This window comes from Mobula hypostoma, chromosome 4, assembly GCF_963921235.1.
Source record: "Mobula hypostoma chromosome 4, sMobHyp1.1, whole genome shotgun sequence".
Lineage (NCBI taxonomy): Eukaryota > Metazoa > Chordata > Chondrichthyes > Myliobatiformes > Myliobatidae > Mobula > Mobula hypostoma.
The window spans coordinates 175,321,359-175,339,478 of NC_086100.1; the positions used below are offsets into that span (position 1 = coordinate 175,321,359).

The 18,120-nt window shown below is 42.7% G+C and overlaps 1 protein-coding gene across 1 annotated transcript in view; it reads left to right on the top strand.

Moving 5' to 3' along the window:
- Positions 1 to 13,461: 13,461 nt before the first annotated feature.
- The window catches only part of LOC134345996 (probable E3 SUMO-protein ligase RNF212), an 85,891-nt gene continuing 81,232 nt past the window's right edge, over positions 13,462 to 18,120 (top strand). Inside the window, exon 1 of the mRNA XM_063047335.1 lies at positions 13,462 to 13,573. Within this exon, the coding sequence (XP_062903405.1) occupies positions 13,462 to 13,573 (112 nt within the window). The remainder of the gene's footprint in view (positions 13,574 to 18,120) is intronic.

The following is an 18,120-nucleotide window of genomic DNA, read 5'->3' on the forward strand; positions in this document are numbered from 1 at the left end:
TAAGTTCAATACATGAAAACAGAGCATATCTTTACATTCAAGAATTCTGTGACAGAGCTACCTGATTAACTGCCTCTGGTTTTATCCTCCTATGAAAGGAAGTGAGTACTCAAAAGGTAAATGGCCATCTAGGCAGTGAAGTACACTCAAAGAGAAAATGGGGAAAAAAAGTGGAAATTAAGAATACGATAGACTTTTGGTTAAGGCAGTGGTGAAATATCTTTTAAAGGCTGAACTCTATTTGCAAAATGGCAAGTTCCAAAACTGAATTTAATACATCTTATAAAACTTACGGCCGGCACCTCAAAAGTTTCACAGCCACAAACTGTATTGATATATAACACCTGCTGATGCACTTGTTACTTGTTAAGCCAATTACTTTTTAAACAACTGCTGCAAAAGTATATCGCAAACACAAGGAAATCTGCGGATGCTGGAATTTCAAGCAACACACATAAAAGTGAAAGCCTCTTCAAATCTCTTACTAGCTCTTCTTTCAGTTAGTCCTGACAAAGGATCTCGGCCCGAAACGTCGACTGCACCTCTTCCTAGAGATGCTGCCTGGCCTGCTGTGTTCACCAGCAACTTTTATGTGTGTTGTTGCAAAAGTATAGCCATTTTGAAAACTACTTATCCGCCAGGTTTGGACGAGGATACAAAGAGAAAAGGCTGGAAATAGTCACATGGACATGCTGCATTTGTGGCAAGGAAAACTGAGTTCATGTTTTGGGTCAATGAGGCTTCATCAAATATGTTCTCACTCTATCTGTTCCCATTTAGTCACTGGTCAGGTAACCTTATCACCATGGTCACTTTGGTTTTATCTGAACAGAGACAACATCCCTTCCCTACGTTCTCTGCACCTTAATGAGTTTCTTTTCGGTTCTTCCCAGTCTTGATGAAGGATCTTCAGCTTGAAACCTTAAATCTATTTCTCTTCCCACAGATTCAGCCTATGAGCACTTCCATCATTTTTTGTTCTTATTTTAGATTTCCAGTATTTGAATTTTTTTGTTTTTGATACTCAGATTAGGAAAAGACAGTCTTAATCCTGACACAGCATGGTAGCGTAGTGGTTAGCATAATGCTATTACATCTTCTGTAGTCAATGATCAGGACTCAATGCCCACCACCATCTGTAAAGTATATGTACATTCCTCCCACGAGCGCGTGAGTTACTCTCGATTCCTCCCACATTCCAAAGAAGTATGGGTTGTGTTAGTAAATTGTGGGCATGCCAGAGAAATGGTGCCACTTGTAGGTTGCCCCAGTACATCCTCAGATTGTGTTGGTCGTTGACACAACTGATGTATTTCATTGTACATTTTGATGTAAATGTGACAAATAAAGCTAATCTTCAGTAGCACAGCGGTTAGTGCAATGCTACTGCAGCTTGGGGTTTCAGAGTTTGGAGTTCAATTCTGACTTCATCTGTAAGGAGTTTGTAAATTCCCCTCCTTGAATGCATGGGTTTCCTCCCACAGTACAAAGACATACTGGTTAGTAGGTTAATTGGTCATTGTAAATTGTCCTGTGGTTAAGCTAGAGTTAAGTAGGTGGGTTGCTGGGTGGTGTGGCTTGTTGGGCCGGAAGGGCCTGTACTGTGCTGTATGTCACGTACCCCGTGACGGGGGTTAAGAAACCGGCAGAGATGGAAAACACTTTGGAGTCTCGTATTGCTATAAACCACTAATATTTATTAGTAACTACGCAATACAGTAACATAAATGTAGATAATTCAAACAGGTTAGCAATGATTATATATAAAAGTAAGTGTGGAATATATATATGTATGAAAAACCAAGCTTCTTTAAGTCTAGGGGTAAAAAGATACAGTCTTACGATGTTGAGTAAAGTTCAGTTCAGTTCAGTTCATGGTATTTAGAGAGAGAGAGAGAGTTGAGTCTTCAGGTGAGCTGATGCCGTCGATCTTCTCGTCGTCCTCCGAAATCCTTTACGAGTCACTGACTGTGACTTTAACCAGGGGGACCGGTCTTCTGTGGTGGAGCTATCACCCAGGAGAGGATGGACACATAGACAACTCCCCACCAGTCAACCCCTTCTTCAACGATGGAATAGCAATTTGGATCGATCCTCCAAAACCCACTTTCTCTGCGGGCACAACAATGCTCCTTCAGTGTCCAGATCATGTGTCCTGAGGTCTGTATCATCTGACCTCCCATTTATTTCACCGGGCTGAGCATCACCTGTCATGCAAAGAGTCCCTCCTTCCTTTGTCTGTAAAGAAGTGCACAAGCAGGCAACAAGTCCTTGAAGAAAAATGAACAATGTGCTGAAAATCATAACATTGAGTGTCCATTAATTAACATTGCCTTCGGTCACCATAGCAACTTTCGAGCTGCTTGGTGCTGTCTCCAACTCCAAACTCAGTAAAAATCCAAAGTTACTTCCAATGCCTTAAAGTGACAGTCCAACCGTTAATCTTCGTCTCTTTCTCTCTTTTCAAAAGCAACATATCGGTGGTAAATAACTGTCTCTCTCTCTCCTTTCCAGACAAACCATCAATGATAAATGACTCTCTCCAAACAGTTAATAGGGGTACTCCTAGATCCCCTCACATGTATCTCTAACTAAATCAATCAATAGAATCCCTCCTCCATTGCCCAAATCTAAAATGTACTTAAACAGTCACAAATTGTTGCAATTCTCAATTTCAGTCAGTTGTAGATGCTCAGTCTCTAAATACACTCAGGCCTGATGGTGATAGATATTTTAGATATATAAAAAAAAAATCAAACGGTAGAAGGATCAGCATGGAAACAGATCATGCTCAGGATCAGCCACATTAAAAGGCAGCAGACTCAATGCGCTACCTGCCCCTTTTCCAGATTTTATTTCTAGAGATCTCGTATTCTTAACCCAGAGAGAAGAACTTCAAGCTAAACTACTATAGCTATGCTTTTGGGATATTCCCGCACAGTTGATCTACTGTGCAAGTCAAGTCGGTGTTGTATTGTAAGAAACTAAGCTATAATAAATTGACTCACTGTGCCATTACTATTGTTTACTATCTCAGATCCTATTACCATCCCTAGATTTATTATGTAATAACAGCACAACAGACTCGCCAGGGAAGAGATCATTTGCTCTGGGAATTGTCAAAGATTGGACTTGAAGAACAAGACAGACTGAAATTCTCATAACAAGTATACTGCTATGTTTTTCCCCATTATCATTACATAGAAGCATAGAAAACCCACAGCACAATACAGGCCCTTTGACCCACAATTCTGTGCTGAACATGTACTTACTTTAGAAATTACCTAGGGTTACCCACAGCCCTCTATTTTTCTAAGCTCCATGTACCTATCCAGGAGTCTCTTAAAAGACCCTATCGTATCCACCTCCACCACCGTCGCCAGCAGCCCATTCCATGCACTCACCATTCTGCATAAAAAACTTACCCCTGACATCTCCTCTGTACCTACTTCCAAGCACCTTAAAACTGTGCCCTCTTGTGTTAGCCATATGAGCCCTGGGAAAAAGCCTCTGATTATCCACACGATCAATGCCTCTCATTATCTTATACACCTCTATCAGGTCACCACTCATCCTCCGTCGCCCCAAGGAGAAAAAGCCGAGTTCACTCAACCTATTCTCATTAGGTATGCTCCCCAATCCAGGCAACATCCTTGTAAATCTCCTCTGCACCCTTTTCGTAGTTTCCACATCCTTCCTGTAGTGAGGTGACCAGAACTGAGCACAGTACTCCAAGTGGGGTCTGACTCATAACAAGTATACTGCTATGCTTTTCCCCATTATCATTACATAGAAGCATAGAAAACCCACAGCACAATACAGGCCCTTTGACCCACAATGCTGTGCTGAACATGTACTTACTTTAGAAATTACCTAGGGTAATTTCTAAAAATTACCTAGGGTAATTTCTATATTGGACCAATATAGCTGCAACATTACCTCTCAATATAGCTGCAACATTACCTCTCAGCTCTTAAACTGAATCCCATGGTTGATGAAGGCCAATACACCGTATGCCGCCTTAATCACAGAGTCAACCTGTGCAGCAGCTTTGAGTGTCCTATGGACTCAGACCCCAAGATCCCTCTGATCCTCCACACTGTCAAGAGTCTTACCATTAATACTATATTCTGCCATCATATTTGACCTACCAAAGTGAACCACCTCACACTGGGTTGAACTCCATCTGCCACTTCTCAGCCCAGTTTACGTCCTATCAATGTCCCGCTGTAACCTCTGACAGTCCTCCACACTATCCACAACACCCCCAACCTTTGTGTCATCAGAAAATTTACTAACCCATCCCTCCACTTCCTCATCCAGGTCATTTATAAAAATAATGAAGAGAAATGGTCCCAGAACAGATCCCTGAGGCACACCATTGGTCACCGACCTCCATGCAGAATATGACCCGCCTACAACCACTCTTTGCCTTCTGTGGGCAAGCCAGCTCTGGATCCACAAAACAAGGTCCCCTTGGATCTCATGCCTCCTTACTCTCTCACTAAGCCTTTCATGGGGTACCTTATAAAATGCCTTGCTGAAATCCATGTACACTACATCTACTGCTCTACTTTCATCAATGTGTTTAGTCACATCCTCAAAAAATTTAATCAGGCTCGTAAGGCACGGCCTGCCTTTGACAAAGCCATGCTGACTATTCCTAATCATATTATGCCTCTCCAAATGTTCATAAATCCTGCCTTTCAGAATCTTTTCATCAATTTACCAACCACTGTAGTAACACTCACTGGTCTATAATTTCCTGGGCTACCTCTACTCCCTTTCTTGTATAAGGGAACAACATCTGCAACCCTCCAGTCCTCCAGAACCTTGCCCGTTCCATTGATGATGCAAAGATCATTGCCAGAGACTCAGCAATCTCTTCCTTTGCCTCCCACAGTAGTCTGGGGTACATCTCGTTTGGTCTCGGTGACTTATCCAACTTGATGCTTTCCAAAAGCTCCAGTACATCCTCTTTCTTAATGTCTATATGCTCAAGCTTTTCAGTCTGCTGTAAGTCATCCCTACAATCGCCAAGATCCTTTTCCTTAGTGAACACTGAAGCAAAGTATTCATTAAGTACCTCTGCTATCTCCTCCGGTTCCATATACATTTTGCCTCTGTCACACTTGATCGATCCTAATCTCTCATGTCTCATCTTCTTGCTCTTAACATACTTGTAGAATGCCTTGGGGTTTTCCTTAATCCTGCTTGCCAAGGCCTTCTTATGGCCCCTTCTGGCTCTCCTAATTTCATTCTTAAGCTCCTTCCTGCTAGCCTTATAATCTTCCAAATCTCTATCATTACCTAGTTTTTTGAACCTTTCGTAAGCTTTTCTTCTTGACTAGATTTTCAACAGCCTTTGTACACCATGGTTCCTGTACCCCACCATCCTTTCCCTGTCTCATTGGAACATACCATTGCAGAATGCCACGCAAATATCCCCTGAAGTTACCGCATTTCTGCCGTAAATTTCCCTGAGAACATCTCTTCCCAATTTATACTTCCAAGTTCTTGCCTGATAGCTTCATATTTCCCCTTACTCCAATTAAACACTTTCCTAACTTATCTGTTCCTATCTCTCTCCAATGCTATGGTGAAGGAGATAGAATTGTGATCATGATCTCCAAAATGCTCTCCCACTGAGAGCCCTGACACGTGACCAGGTTCATTTCCCAATACCAGATCAAGTACAGCCTCTCCTCTTGTAGGCTTATCTATATACAGTATCGTGTCAGGAAACCTTCCTGAACACACCCAACAAACTCCACCCCATCTAAACCCCTTGCTCAAGGGAGATGCCAATCAATATTTGGGAAATTAAAATCTCCCACCATGACAACTCTGTTATTATTACATCTTTCCAGGATCTGTTTCCCTATCTGCTCCTTGATATCCCTATTACTATTGGGCAGCCTATAAAAAACACCCAGTAGAGTTATTGACCCCTTCCTGTTCCTAACCTCCACTCACAGAGACACCGTAGACAATCTCTCCATGACGTCTGCCTTTTCTGCAGCCATGACACTATCTCTGATCAGCAGTGCCATGCCCCCACCTCTTTTGCTTCTCTCCCTGTCCTTTCTGATACATCTAAAGCCTGGCACTCTAAGTAACCATTCCTGCCCCTAAGACATCCAAGTCTCTGTAATGGCCATGGCATCATATCTCCAAGTACTGATCCACATTCTAAGCTCATCTGCTTCATTCATGATACACCTTGCATTAAAATAGACACATCTCAAACCATCGGTCTGAGTGCATCTCTTCTCTATCACCTGCCTATCCTCCCTCTCACACTCTATACAAGCTTTCTCTATTTGTGAGCCAACCGCCCCTTCCTCCGTCTCTTCAGTTCGGTTCCCACCCTACAGCAAGTATAACTCTCCCCAAGAGCCTTAGCAAACCTCCCTGCTAGGATATTGGTCCCCCTCCCCCTCAGATTCAAGTACAACCTGTCCTTTTTGTACGGGTCACACCTGCCCCAAAAGAGGTCCCAATGATCCAGAAATCTGAATCCCTGCCCCCTGCTCCAATCCTTCAGCCACACATTTATCCTCTGCCTCACGCTATTCCTGTACTCACTGTTGCATGGCATAGGCTCTGAGGTCCTGCTTCTCAACTTCTTTCCAGCCAAGCAGAGTCCACTGCCAAGAAGGCCCACCAGCGCCTTTACTTCCTGAGAAAACTAAAGAAATTTGGCCTGTCCCCTAAAATCCTCACTAATTTTTATAGGCGCACCGTAGAAAGCATTCTTCTAGGGTGCATCACAACCTGGTATGGAAGTTGTCTTGTCCAAGACCGGAAGAAGCTGCAGAAGATTGTGAACATGGCGCAGCACATCACACAAACCAATCTTCCGTCCTTGGACTCACTTTACACTGCACGCTGTCGGAGCAGTGCTGCCAGGATAATCAAGGACACGACCCACCCAGCCAACACACTTTTCGTCCCTCTTCCCCCCGGGAGAAGGCTCAGGAGCTTGAAGACTTGTATGGCCAGATTTGGGAACAGCTTCTTTCCAACTGTGATAAGACTGCTGAACGGATCCTGACCCGGATCTGGGACATACCCTCCAAATATCCGGACCTGCATCTCGGTTTTTTTGTACTACCTTACTTTCCATTTTTCTAATTTTTCTATTTATGATTTATAATTGAAATTTTAAATATTTACTATCGATTTGTAATCCAGGGAGCGGGAAGCACAGAATCAAATATCGCTGTGATGATTGTACGTTCTACTATCAATTGTTTGGCGACAATGAAGTATAAAGTATAATTCCCTGTAGTCTGTTTTCAGGACCTCCTCCCTTTTCCTACCAATGTCGTTGGTACCAATATGGACCACAACCTCTGGCTGTTCACCTTCCCACTTTAGGATATCGTGGATGCGATCAGAAACATCCCGGACCCTGGCACCTGGCAGGCAAACTACCATCCGTGTTTCTTCCCTGCGTCCACAGAATCGCCTGTCTGACCTCCTAACTGTAGAGTCCCCTATTACTGATGCCTTCTTCCCCCCACCCAGTAGTTCACAAACAGGAGTAATTATTGTAAAGGGGGACAGCCACAGGGTTACTCTCTAGTATCTGACTCCTTCCCTTCCCTCTCCTTACTGTTACCCACTTATCTATTTCCCGAGGCCCCAGTGTGACTACTTGCCTATAGCTCCTCTCTATCACCTCCTCACTTTCCCTAACCAGATGAAGGTCATCAAGCTGCATCTCCAGTTCCCTAGCCCAGTCCCTAAGGAGCTGCAGCTTGACGCTCCTGGGCAGACGTGGCCATCTGGGAGGCGTGGAGTCTCCCGGACTTCCCACATCTGACACCCAGTCCAGAACACTGGTCTCACAGACATACTTCCCATTCTTATGCTTCACAAATAACTTTCCTTGCCTCAACCCATTATCCCTGAAGCCCCATTGAGCCAAAGCCCTCCTACTTTGACTCCCTCTACTCTGTTGCCCGCTCTGTAAAGCTGTCTTCTTTTTAAATCCTTCCTGCTGGTCTAACTCGCTGACGTCCATGCGCTTGCGCAGTCGTGCTTCAATTACTTGGTGAATACACATGATTATATATTTAACATCAATTAAACAGCTGAAATGGAACATTTCTGGGACACAATCTACCATCATTTGAATAGTCAAAGCCTAATCAGGAATAGTAAGCATAGTTTTGTGCTTGGGAGGTCTGATAAATCTTTTGGAGTGTGTCAAAGAGGTAGATAAGAGAATAGAAGAAATATAGAAATATGTTGTATGGTAGTGTATGTTGTCCATATGGACTTTAGTAAGGCCTTTGACAAGGTCTTGCATTGCAGGTTGATCTGGAAGGTTAAGTCACATGTGATTCAGTGGGGGACTGGCAAGGTGGATTCAGAATTGATTTGATGGTAGGAAGGAGAGGGTGATGTTGAATTTTGATTCTCCGACTGAAAACCTGTGGCTCATGGGGTTCCCCGGGGGCAGTGTTGGATCCTCTGTTATGCATTATTTATGTAAGTGATTTGGATATGAATTTACATGGCACAATCTGCAAGTTTGTTGATGATACTAAATTCGAGGGTCTTGCTGGCAGTGAAACAGATAAAGAATTGTAATGAAATCTTGGTCAATTAAGGAAATGGGCTGAGGAACGACAAAAGAATTTGTAATATATGTGTGTGAGGTGATGCATTTTGGACAATCAAACCAGGCCAGAACTTATACAGTCAATGGTAAATGACGATTGTGGAATAGAAGGACTGGGGGGGGGAGGGGGGGTACAGTGCACAGTTTGCTGAAAGCAGCCACACAAATAGACAGAGAGGTGAAGAAGGTGTTTCATCAGTCATGATATCAATTTCAGGAGTAGGGACATTATGTTGCAGCTATAAAAGTTGGTGAGACTGCACTTGAAGTACTGTGTAGCTTTGGTCACCCAGTTATAAGAAAGACATTGACAAGCTGGAGAGGGGCAAAGGAGATTTTTGAGAATGTTCCTTTGACTAGAGGGTCTGAAATATAGCAGAAGGATGGCTTCAATGGATCTTTATTTCTTGATGCATAAGAGAATGTGGAGGTGACCTCATATAAGTTTACAACATCATGAGGGATATGAGTAAGGTGGGTGGTCATTGTTTTTTCCTCAGGGTTGGGGGGGATGGGTACAAAATTAAAGGGCAGATACAAGAGGCGAGAGATTTAAGAGACCAGAGAAGTAACCTCTTTATACAAAGAGTAGTGAGTACCTGGAAGAAGCTGCCAGAGGAAGTGGTCAGTGGTTGAATTGCAACACTTGAGTGGTACTTGGATAGGTACATGGAGGGAAGGGGCTCGGGGGGTGGGGTTATGGGCTGAGTGTGGACATCTGGGACTAACAGGGAGGATGCTGTGTTCGGCTTGGACTCCAGTTGCACCGAAGGGCCTGTTTTTGTGCAGTATTACTCTATTTCAGAAAGTTACTTGGTAGTAGCAATCTTAACAAATGAATTCTGAGAGATATAATCAGGGTGATCCACGTCAGGTGGAAAGAAACATGAAGTAACTTAATCAATCTCATTTTCACCAACATACCTGGTACACAAGTGAAGGCTGCGATCCCTTCAAAAGATGTAGTCATCATTGGGGAATTTCCTTGCAGCAGAAGCACTTTGTAGGGGACATTTATGATAGTAATTAATTAATAATAGCAGTCCATAACTGGACACACTGCTTTGGGCTACTGGGAGTAGAACATTACACATTAACCGTGGGCACCATGGTTACATAGGGCTTAGCAAGGCGTTATTACAACTTGGGATATTTTGAAGTTCGGAGTTCCGTTCTGACCCCATCTGTAAGAAGCTTGTACGTTCTCACTGTGAACTGCATGGGTGTCCTCTGGGTGTTCCGGTTTCCTCTCACAGTCCTAAGATGTACCAGTCAGTAGGTTAATTGGTCATTGTAAATTGTCCTGTGACTAGCTTGGGGTTAATTTCGGTGGGTTGCTTGGTGGTGCAGCTCACTGTGATGCATCTTTAAATAAATACATAAAATCAGATTGAGCATTAGCATTTCTGTTATTTGCATTGCTGTCTACTGATTGAAGAACATGGATCTAATCATTATTTCAGGGAAAGAGTGCCTGTTGTAGCTTGATGTACACACACAGAAAAATCTCTAAACAGCCAGAAATAATCGAAAGATGAAATCTATACAAAGATTTTTTCTTGTTTGCTACAGAATATTATTATGATTGTTTACCAGCACATCTACAGAATCCTAATCCATGTCTCATCACGGTAGCATACAAGCCATAGCTCATGAGACAATAAATGAGAAATGAATGAGTAAGTTCAAATCCCACTCCAGAGGCATGGGTGGAAAAGTCGCCTTTCAGAGGAGACACTGAAAGGAAGTGGTGCCTGTGTCTTCTGATGGATGTAAAATCTCTCATGGCACTGCTTTAAAGATCAAATTTCCTTTGTATCCTAGTCAATATGTATCCTTCAACAAAACTTCTAGTGTGCTCTAGATCTCACTGTAGCTTAATGTGTTCAAATTGTTTGGAATGTTTCTTACATTAGAGTGGTTATTTGTCAAGCATTTTCCAGATATACTTCAAAGATCAAAGTAAATTGATTATCAAAGTACCTATATATCAGTATATTGTGCCCTGAGATTCATTTTCTTGTGGGCATTCACAGTAGACACAAAGAAGTACAACTGAATCAATGAAAAACTATAAAGACTGACAATGTGCAAAAGACAAAGGGTGCCAATGCAAAAAAAAAACCCAAATAAATAATAACAATAATAGATAAATAAATAACACTGAGAAGATGAGTAGTAGAATTCTTGAAGGTGAGTCTATAGGTAGTGGGAACAGTTCAGTGGGTGAGACAAGATGAGCGCAGCGGGGAGAAGACAGCACCACCATTTGTGGGCTTTTTCGTTCATGAGCATAGGTGTTACCTTACCAGGTGCAATGCAACCAGTCAGGATGCTCTCTACTGTGCATCTATAGGAGTTTGTCAAAGTTTTAGGGTACATGCCGAATCAGTTGAAACTTCCAACAAAGTAGAGGCGCTATCATGCCTCCTTTGTAATGGCAAATTACGTGCTGCACCCAGAATAGATACTCTGAAATGATAATGCCAAAAAATTTAAATTTACTTACCTCTTCGCTTATGATCCCTCATGAGGGCTGGCTTATGGATCTCCATTTTCTTCCTCCCGCAGTCAATAATCAGCTCTTTTGTTTTCCTGGCTTGGCGTGCGGTTGGCTTATTGATATACAGCTTGGAACAGACCCTTCCTGCCGCATAGTCCAGCAACCCACGATTTATGTTCTGACACCATTCAACCAGATTTTCAATCTCCCTCCTATATGCCAACTCGTTACCACCTTTGAATCAGCCAACAGTGAAGTCACCAGCAAATTTGAATATGGCATTGGTGCTGTACTTAGCCTCACAGTCATAGCATAAAGCGATTATAACAGGTAGCTAAGCGCACAGCCTTGTGATTCAAGGTTCAAAGCAGTTTTATTATCAAAGTAAATATACAACCATCAGATTCATTTTCTTACGTGCATACAGTAAATCCAAGAAGCACAATAGAATCAATGAAATACCACACCAAACTGTGTTCCTATGATTGTGGAGGAGATGTTATTAGCAATTCGAACTGATTGGGGTCTGCAAGAGAGGAAATCGAGGATCCAGTTTCACAAGGAGATATCGAAGCCTAGGTCTTGGAACTTCTTGCTCGCATTGACCAGTTCTGTTCCTCATTCAACACTTACTGCTCATCCTGCTTCAGTATGTTCATGTTTTATACAGCTGGCAACGTTAACTGGCACAATACTCATTCCCCAAACTACTTTCACTTGAACTGTACACTTCATCTCACGTTTTGGTAATACATAATGGGACGTTCCTGCCGTCAACCCTCAGTTGCTTGCAGCCACGTGCAGTCAATGCCGGCAACTTTTGCGCATGCGCGTATTCTACCTGCGCGTACGATTTCACGGCTGAGGGCCGACAATAACGCCGGTCGAGAGAATGCGCATGCGTTTTGGCGCCAGTGCACGGCACGCATATGATAGAGACTGCGGACGAGAAAGGGAAGGGCTGCGCGTATGGACGCGCATGCGTTGTGAGGACCATGTGTGTCTGTGAGTAGGGTACGAAGGTGTGGTCTCCGAGGGAAGGGGCAGGTGTTGTTGACCACCAAGGTTCGGGCCTCATGATCAAATAGCCTCACTGCTACAAATTGTAGTCCGGATTTATTCTGTAGGAACAGGGTGCAAGTAAACTCGGTTTAGGAAGGGTAAGTCTGGGTCTCTGCCGGCTTGTGTATGTAAGCGATGTGCAGTAATCACCTCTTATTCTAAACTCCAGCAAGTACAGGCCCAGAGCCATCAGACTCTTCATATGTTAATCCTTTCATTCCTGGAATTATTCTCATGAACCTCCTCTGGATTCTTTCCAATGCCCACACATCCTTTCTTAGATAACGGCCTCAAAACTGGTCACAATACTCCTAGTGCGGTCATATGTCATACAAAGCCTCAGCATAACATCCTTGCTTCTGTATTCTACTCCTTTCGAAGTTAATGCTAACATTGCATTTATCTTCCAACCTGCACATGGACACCCAAATTCCTTTGCACATCTGATATCTGAATTTTGATGCCCATTTATTTCCCTGACAACTACAGCTACATTTCATATTCCCCCTTCTGGAATGGCTCTCTGAACCACAGTACTGTGCTCATCTTTCGTACAGCCCATAGATAAGCAGCCTTCTCAGACCCAGACAAGCTCAAGGGCTGAAGCTCTTCAACGCTACCTCGTGGATACTCCTACTAGCCTCACCAATTGGCACACCCTTTTGTTCTGGCCACAGACCAGATTTGAAGTAATTAATGGGTGTGACTGCCTCCTCAAATAGTGTCCATGTGACTGTCCTCTTCCTTATTAATCATAGTATTTGAAGCTCAGATTCTAAGTCATCAGCTTTGAGCCTGAGTTTTGTTACATTTGTACAGAATGTTTGTGAAGCCACATCTGCCATACTCTGCATAGTTTTGTCCCCTTACCTAACAAAGGATATGGAGGAGTCTAAAAGAGATTCACTAGGGTAATTCCTGGGGAATGAAAGTTGTACCAAGAATGGCCATACAGTTTGGGTCTGTATTCCTTGGAGTTTAGAAGGATGAAGGGTGACTTTACTCAAACATATAAAATCTGTGGAGCTTAACAGTGCAGATGTTGAGATGTTTTCACTAGTGGAAAGTCACAAGGAAGACGGCATAGCTACAAAATAAAGAGGCCAATCATTTAAAACTGATGTGCATATCTTTGGAATTCTCTGCCTTGAGAACTTTTTTTTAACAATTCCATTGTTGTTATTAGGGAAATTCTGTGATATTTGAAGCTATGAACTGAAGAAAATCATTTGAATTTTATTTTTCAGATTATCTTTGTGACATGGCTGTCTGTGTTTTTTGTAACAACTGTTTTCAACAGCCCAAAGCAAATGGTTGCAGATTTGCTCTGTCTAATTGTGGACATGTTGTCTGTGAAATATGTCTGAGAAAAGGTAGGAATGAAGTACTTTGTTACAGTATCTTTTAAAAAGGAATATATGGCTTGATAGGTGAACAATTGCAGTGCAGTTCTGGATACAGGCAAGTATAATCTATATTTTAAGACTATAGACCATAAGATATAGAAGCAGAATTAAGCCATTCGGCCCATTGCTTCTTCCCCGCCATTCAGTTATGGCTGATTTATTATTCCTTTCAACCCCATTCTCCTGTCTTCCCTCCGCAACCATTGACACCCTGACTCGTGAGATAGTGAGTTAACCATAAGAGCTTAAAACCATAAGATATAGGAGCAGAATTAAGCTATTCAGCTCATTGAGTCTTTTTAGCCATTCCATCATGGCTGATTTATTATTCCTCTCAACCCCATTTCTCTCCAAAATCTTTATCAAGGCTCATCAAGAGCCTTTCAACTTCTGCTTTAAATATATTCAACATCTTGACCTCCACATCTGTCTCTGGCAATTAATTCCACAGATTCGCCACCTTATGGCTAAAGAAATCCCTCTTCATCTCTATTCTAATGGGACATCATTGTATTCTGAGGCACTGCCCTCTGGTACTAAGCGAAAGACCTACATTAGTTCCCTGTTTTCGCTAACAGAAGGTGTTTTCACTGTTACGAAAAAAGGCAGCGCGCAAATAAAGCAGCATGCGATAAAAGGCAGCGCGTGAAAAAAAATCAGCGCGCACCCCGAGCAACTGCTCTCCCCTGGGAACGGCATTCTAGCTGGCATTGCTTAAACACGTGCCTGTGAGCAGCCGTTAGCAAGATGAGTTCTAAGGTATCGGAAAAGCCTAAAAGAGCTCGTAAGGGAGTTACACTTAGCGTAAAACTAGACATAATTAAGCGTTAATTGATTGTGGTGAACGAAGTAAGGACAAAGTGAGTTTGGCTTGTGGAAGTTGATGAAGATGATGTTGAAGAGGTTTTGGCATCCCATGACCAAGAACTGATAGATGAAGAGCTGATGCAATTGGAAGAGGAAAGGATAACAATCGAAATCGAATGAGTAATGATAAAGTACAACTTTAATTTTGAAAGGGTACGTTGGTTTAGAGCATATTTGCAAGATGGTTTGAGTCCTTACAAAGAACTGTATGATAGAAAAATGCGCGAGGCTCAGCAATCAAGCATACTGTCGTTTTTCAAGACTTCCACATCAGCCACAGCCGACGACGAACCTCGACCTTCGTCATCGAGGCAGGCAGACATATAGGAAGATGACCTGCTTGCCCTGATGGAAACAGACGACACCCCAGTGTCCCACCACCCCAACCCCCAGGCCGTGGACAGATACCGATTCGCGGAAAATGCAGCGGTAGCCGGGAGGCACACAGCACATCTTTAAGAAAAAAGCCGAAATAAACAAGCTAATTAATTAGGTGCCGCCCAGCACGTAAATGTCGGCCCTGATCAGAGGCGACGCAATCGGCAATCGCCTCTGATCTGGGCCGACAATTACGTGCCGGGCGGCACCTAATTAATTAGCTTGTTTATTTCGGCTTTTTTCTTAAAGATGTGCTCTGTGCCTTCCTGGCTACCGCTGTACCCCTGGGTGCTTCACGGATCGGTATCGGTTCGCTGCCCAGAGGGTGGGGGCCATTGCACCACCCCAACCTCTGACTCAGCCTAACACACCATCATCAGTGTGCTCGATGTCTTCCAAATTCCCGTAAGTGATACTGCACTGTACCTACATTATTTCTACTTCATATAGGCTGTGTGTTATTTGGTATGATTTGGCAGCTTCATAGCTTAAAGGTTACTGAAGAGCGCTTGCGCCGTGTTTCTGCCAGCAGCGCGTGCGTGAGATGTTTGCTATGGAGAACAGTTCAGGCAGTGATTGTGGAAATGTATTTCTACTTTATGTAGGCTGTGGTATTTATCATATCATTCCTGCTTTTACTATATGTTACTGTTATGTTAGGTTTTATGTGTTATTTGGCATGATTTGGTAGGTTATTTTTTGGGTCTGCAAACGCTCACAAAATTTTCCCATATAAATAAATGGTAATTACTTCCTTGCTTTACGACATTCTGGCTTACGAACCGTTTCATAGGAACGCTGTACCTTCGGATAGCGGGGGAAACCTGTATAGGGAGCAACCTCTCCATATCCACTCTGTCTAGCCCTTTCAATATTCAATAGGTTCCAGTGAGATCACCCTCATTCTTCTAAACTCCAGCGAGTACAAGCCCAGAGCCATCAAACAGTCCTCATATGTTAACCCTTTCATTCCTGGAATCATTCTTGTGAACCTCTTTTTGACCCTCTTTAATGCCAGCACGTCTTCTCTTAAATAACAGGCCCAAAACTGCTCATAATACTCCAAGTACAGTCTGACCAATGCCTTATAATGCCTCAGCATCACACCCTTGCTCTTATGTTAATAGTTCTCTTGAAATGAATGCTGACACTGCATTTGCCTTCCTTACTACCGACTCAACCTGCAAGTTAACCTTTACGGAATCCTGCACAAGGACTCCAAAGTCCCTTTACAGTTATAATATTTGAATTTTCTCCTGGCTTAGAAAATGGTCTACATCTTATTCCTTCTACCAAAGTGCATTACCATATACTTTCCTCCACTATATTCCATCTGCAGCGTCTTTGCCCATTCTCCCAATCCATCTAAGTCCTTCTGCAGACTCTTTGCTTCCACAACATGAGGCTGCTTAACAAGGTGAAATCCTCTGGTGTTACAGGAAAAATACTGGCATGGATAATGGAATGGCTGACAGGCAGGAGGCAGCAAGTGGGAATGAAAGAAGCCTTTTCTGGTTGGCTGCCTGTGACTAGTGGTGTTCCTCAGGGGTCAGTATTGGGACCGCTGCTTTTCATATTGTTTGTCAATGATTTAGATAATGGAATTGATGGCTTTGTGGCAAAGTTTGCCGATGATACAGCCATTGTTGGTAGAATCTCAGGTGGTAACGAGAGGACGTACAAGTGTGAGATATGCCAACTAATGGAATGGTGCCACAGCAACAACCTGGCACTCAACGTCAGTAAGACAATAGAGCTGATTGTGGACTTCAGGAAGGGTAAGACGAAGGAACACATACCAATCCTCATAGAGGGATCTGAAGTGGAGAGAGTGAGCAGCTTCAAGTTCCTGGGTGTCAAGATCTCTGAGGATCTAACTTGGTCCCAACATATCAATGTAGTCATAAAGAAGGCAAGACAGCAGCTATACTTTATTAGGAGTTTGAAGAGATTTGGCATGTCAACAAATACACTCAAAAACTTCTATAGTTGTACCGTGGAGAGCATTCTGACAGGTGCATTACTGTCTGGTATGGAGGGGCTACTGCACAGGACCAAAAGAAGCTGCAGAAGGTTGTAAATCTAGTCAGCTCCATCTTGGGCACTAGCCTACAAAGTACCCAGGACATCTTTAGGGAGCAGTGTCTCAGAAAGGCAGCGTCGATTATTAAGGACCACCAGCACCCAGGGCATGCCCTTTTCTCACTGTTAGCATCAGGTAGGAGATACAGAAGCCTGAAGGCACACACTCAGCTATTCAGGAACAGCTTCTTCCCCTCTGCCATCTGATTCCTAAATGGCCATTGAAGCTTTTTTTTAAATATACAGTATTTCTGTTTTTGTACATTTAAAAAATATATTCAATATACATTATTGATTTACTTATGTATTTATTATTATGTTTTGTTTTTTTCTCTCTCTGCTAGATTATGTATTGCATTGAACTGCTGCTGCTAAGTTAACAAATTTCATGTCACATGCTGGTGATGATAAACCTGATTCTGAAATGGGTGGAGGGGTAGGTAGTGCTGGGGAAGCAATATGATTGCAGCAGGACTTAGACAAATTAGAGGAATGGGCAAAAAAGTGGCAGATGGAAAACAGTGTTTGGAAATGTGTGAAGATGCATTTTGGTAAAAGGAACAATAGTGCCGATTATTATCTAAATGGGGAGAAGGCTCAAATGTCAGAGGTGCAGTGGGACTTGGGAGTCCTCATGCAAGACTCCCAGAAGGTTAATTTACAGGTTGATTCTCTGGTAAAGAAGGCAAATGCAATGTTGGCATTCATTTCAAGGGGAATAGAATGTAAAAGGAAGGAGATAATACTGAACCAAATTCTACTCCTAATCTTAAGTTCTTATGTTCATATTCACTCCCAGCCATTTCTGGCATCTCCAAGCATGAATGGTCTTAACATTACCTTCCCCTCCACCTACAGTATCTTTGTATCATCTGCAAACTTGGCCACAAAACCATCGGTTCTCACATCCAAATAGTTGACATATAGAGTGGATTCTAGTTAATTGGGACTCATCGAGACTAGTCATTTTGGCCCAATTAAGCAGCTGTCCCAATTAGCCAAAGTTTAATGGAAATAATTAAAAAGGTATAAAAAAGACAAACTACTGTTTAACTGAGTAACAAATTATGTATTGAAATGAAACAGAGAATAAATTAGAACCCTATCAAAACTATTGCAGTACTATAAAATTTTGAATTAGTTCCAAATATTTATCAACAGAGGAATTAATTCAGGACTATACTTCA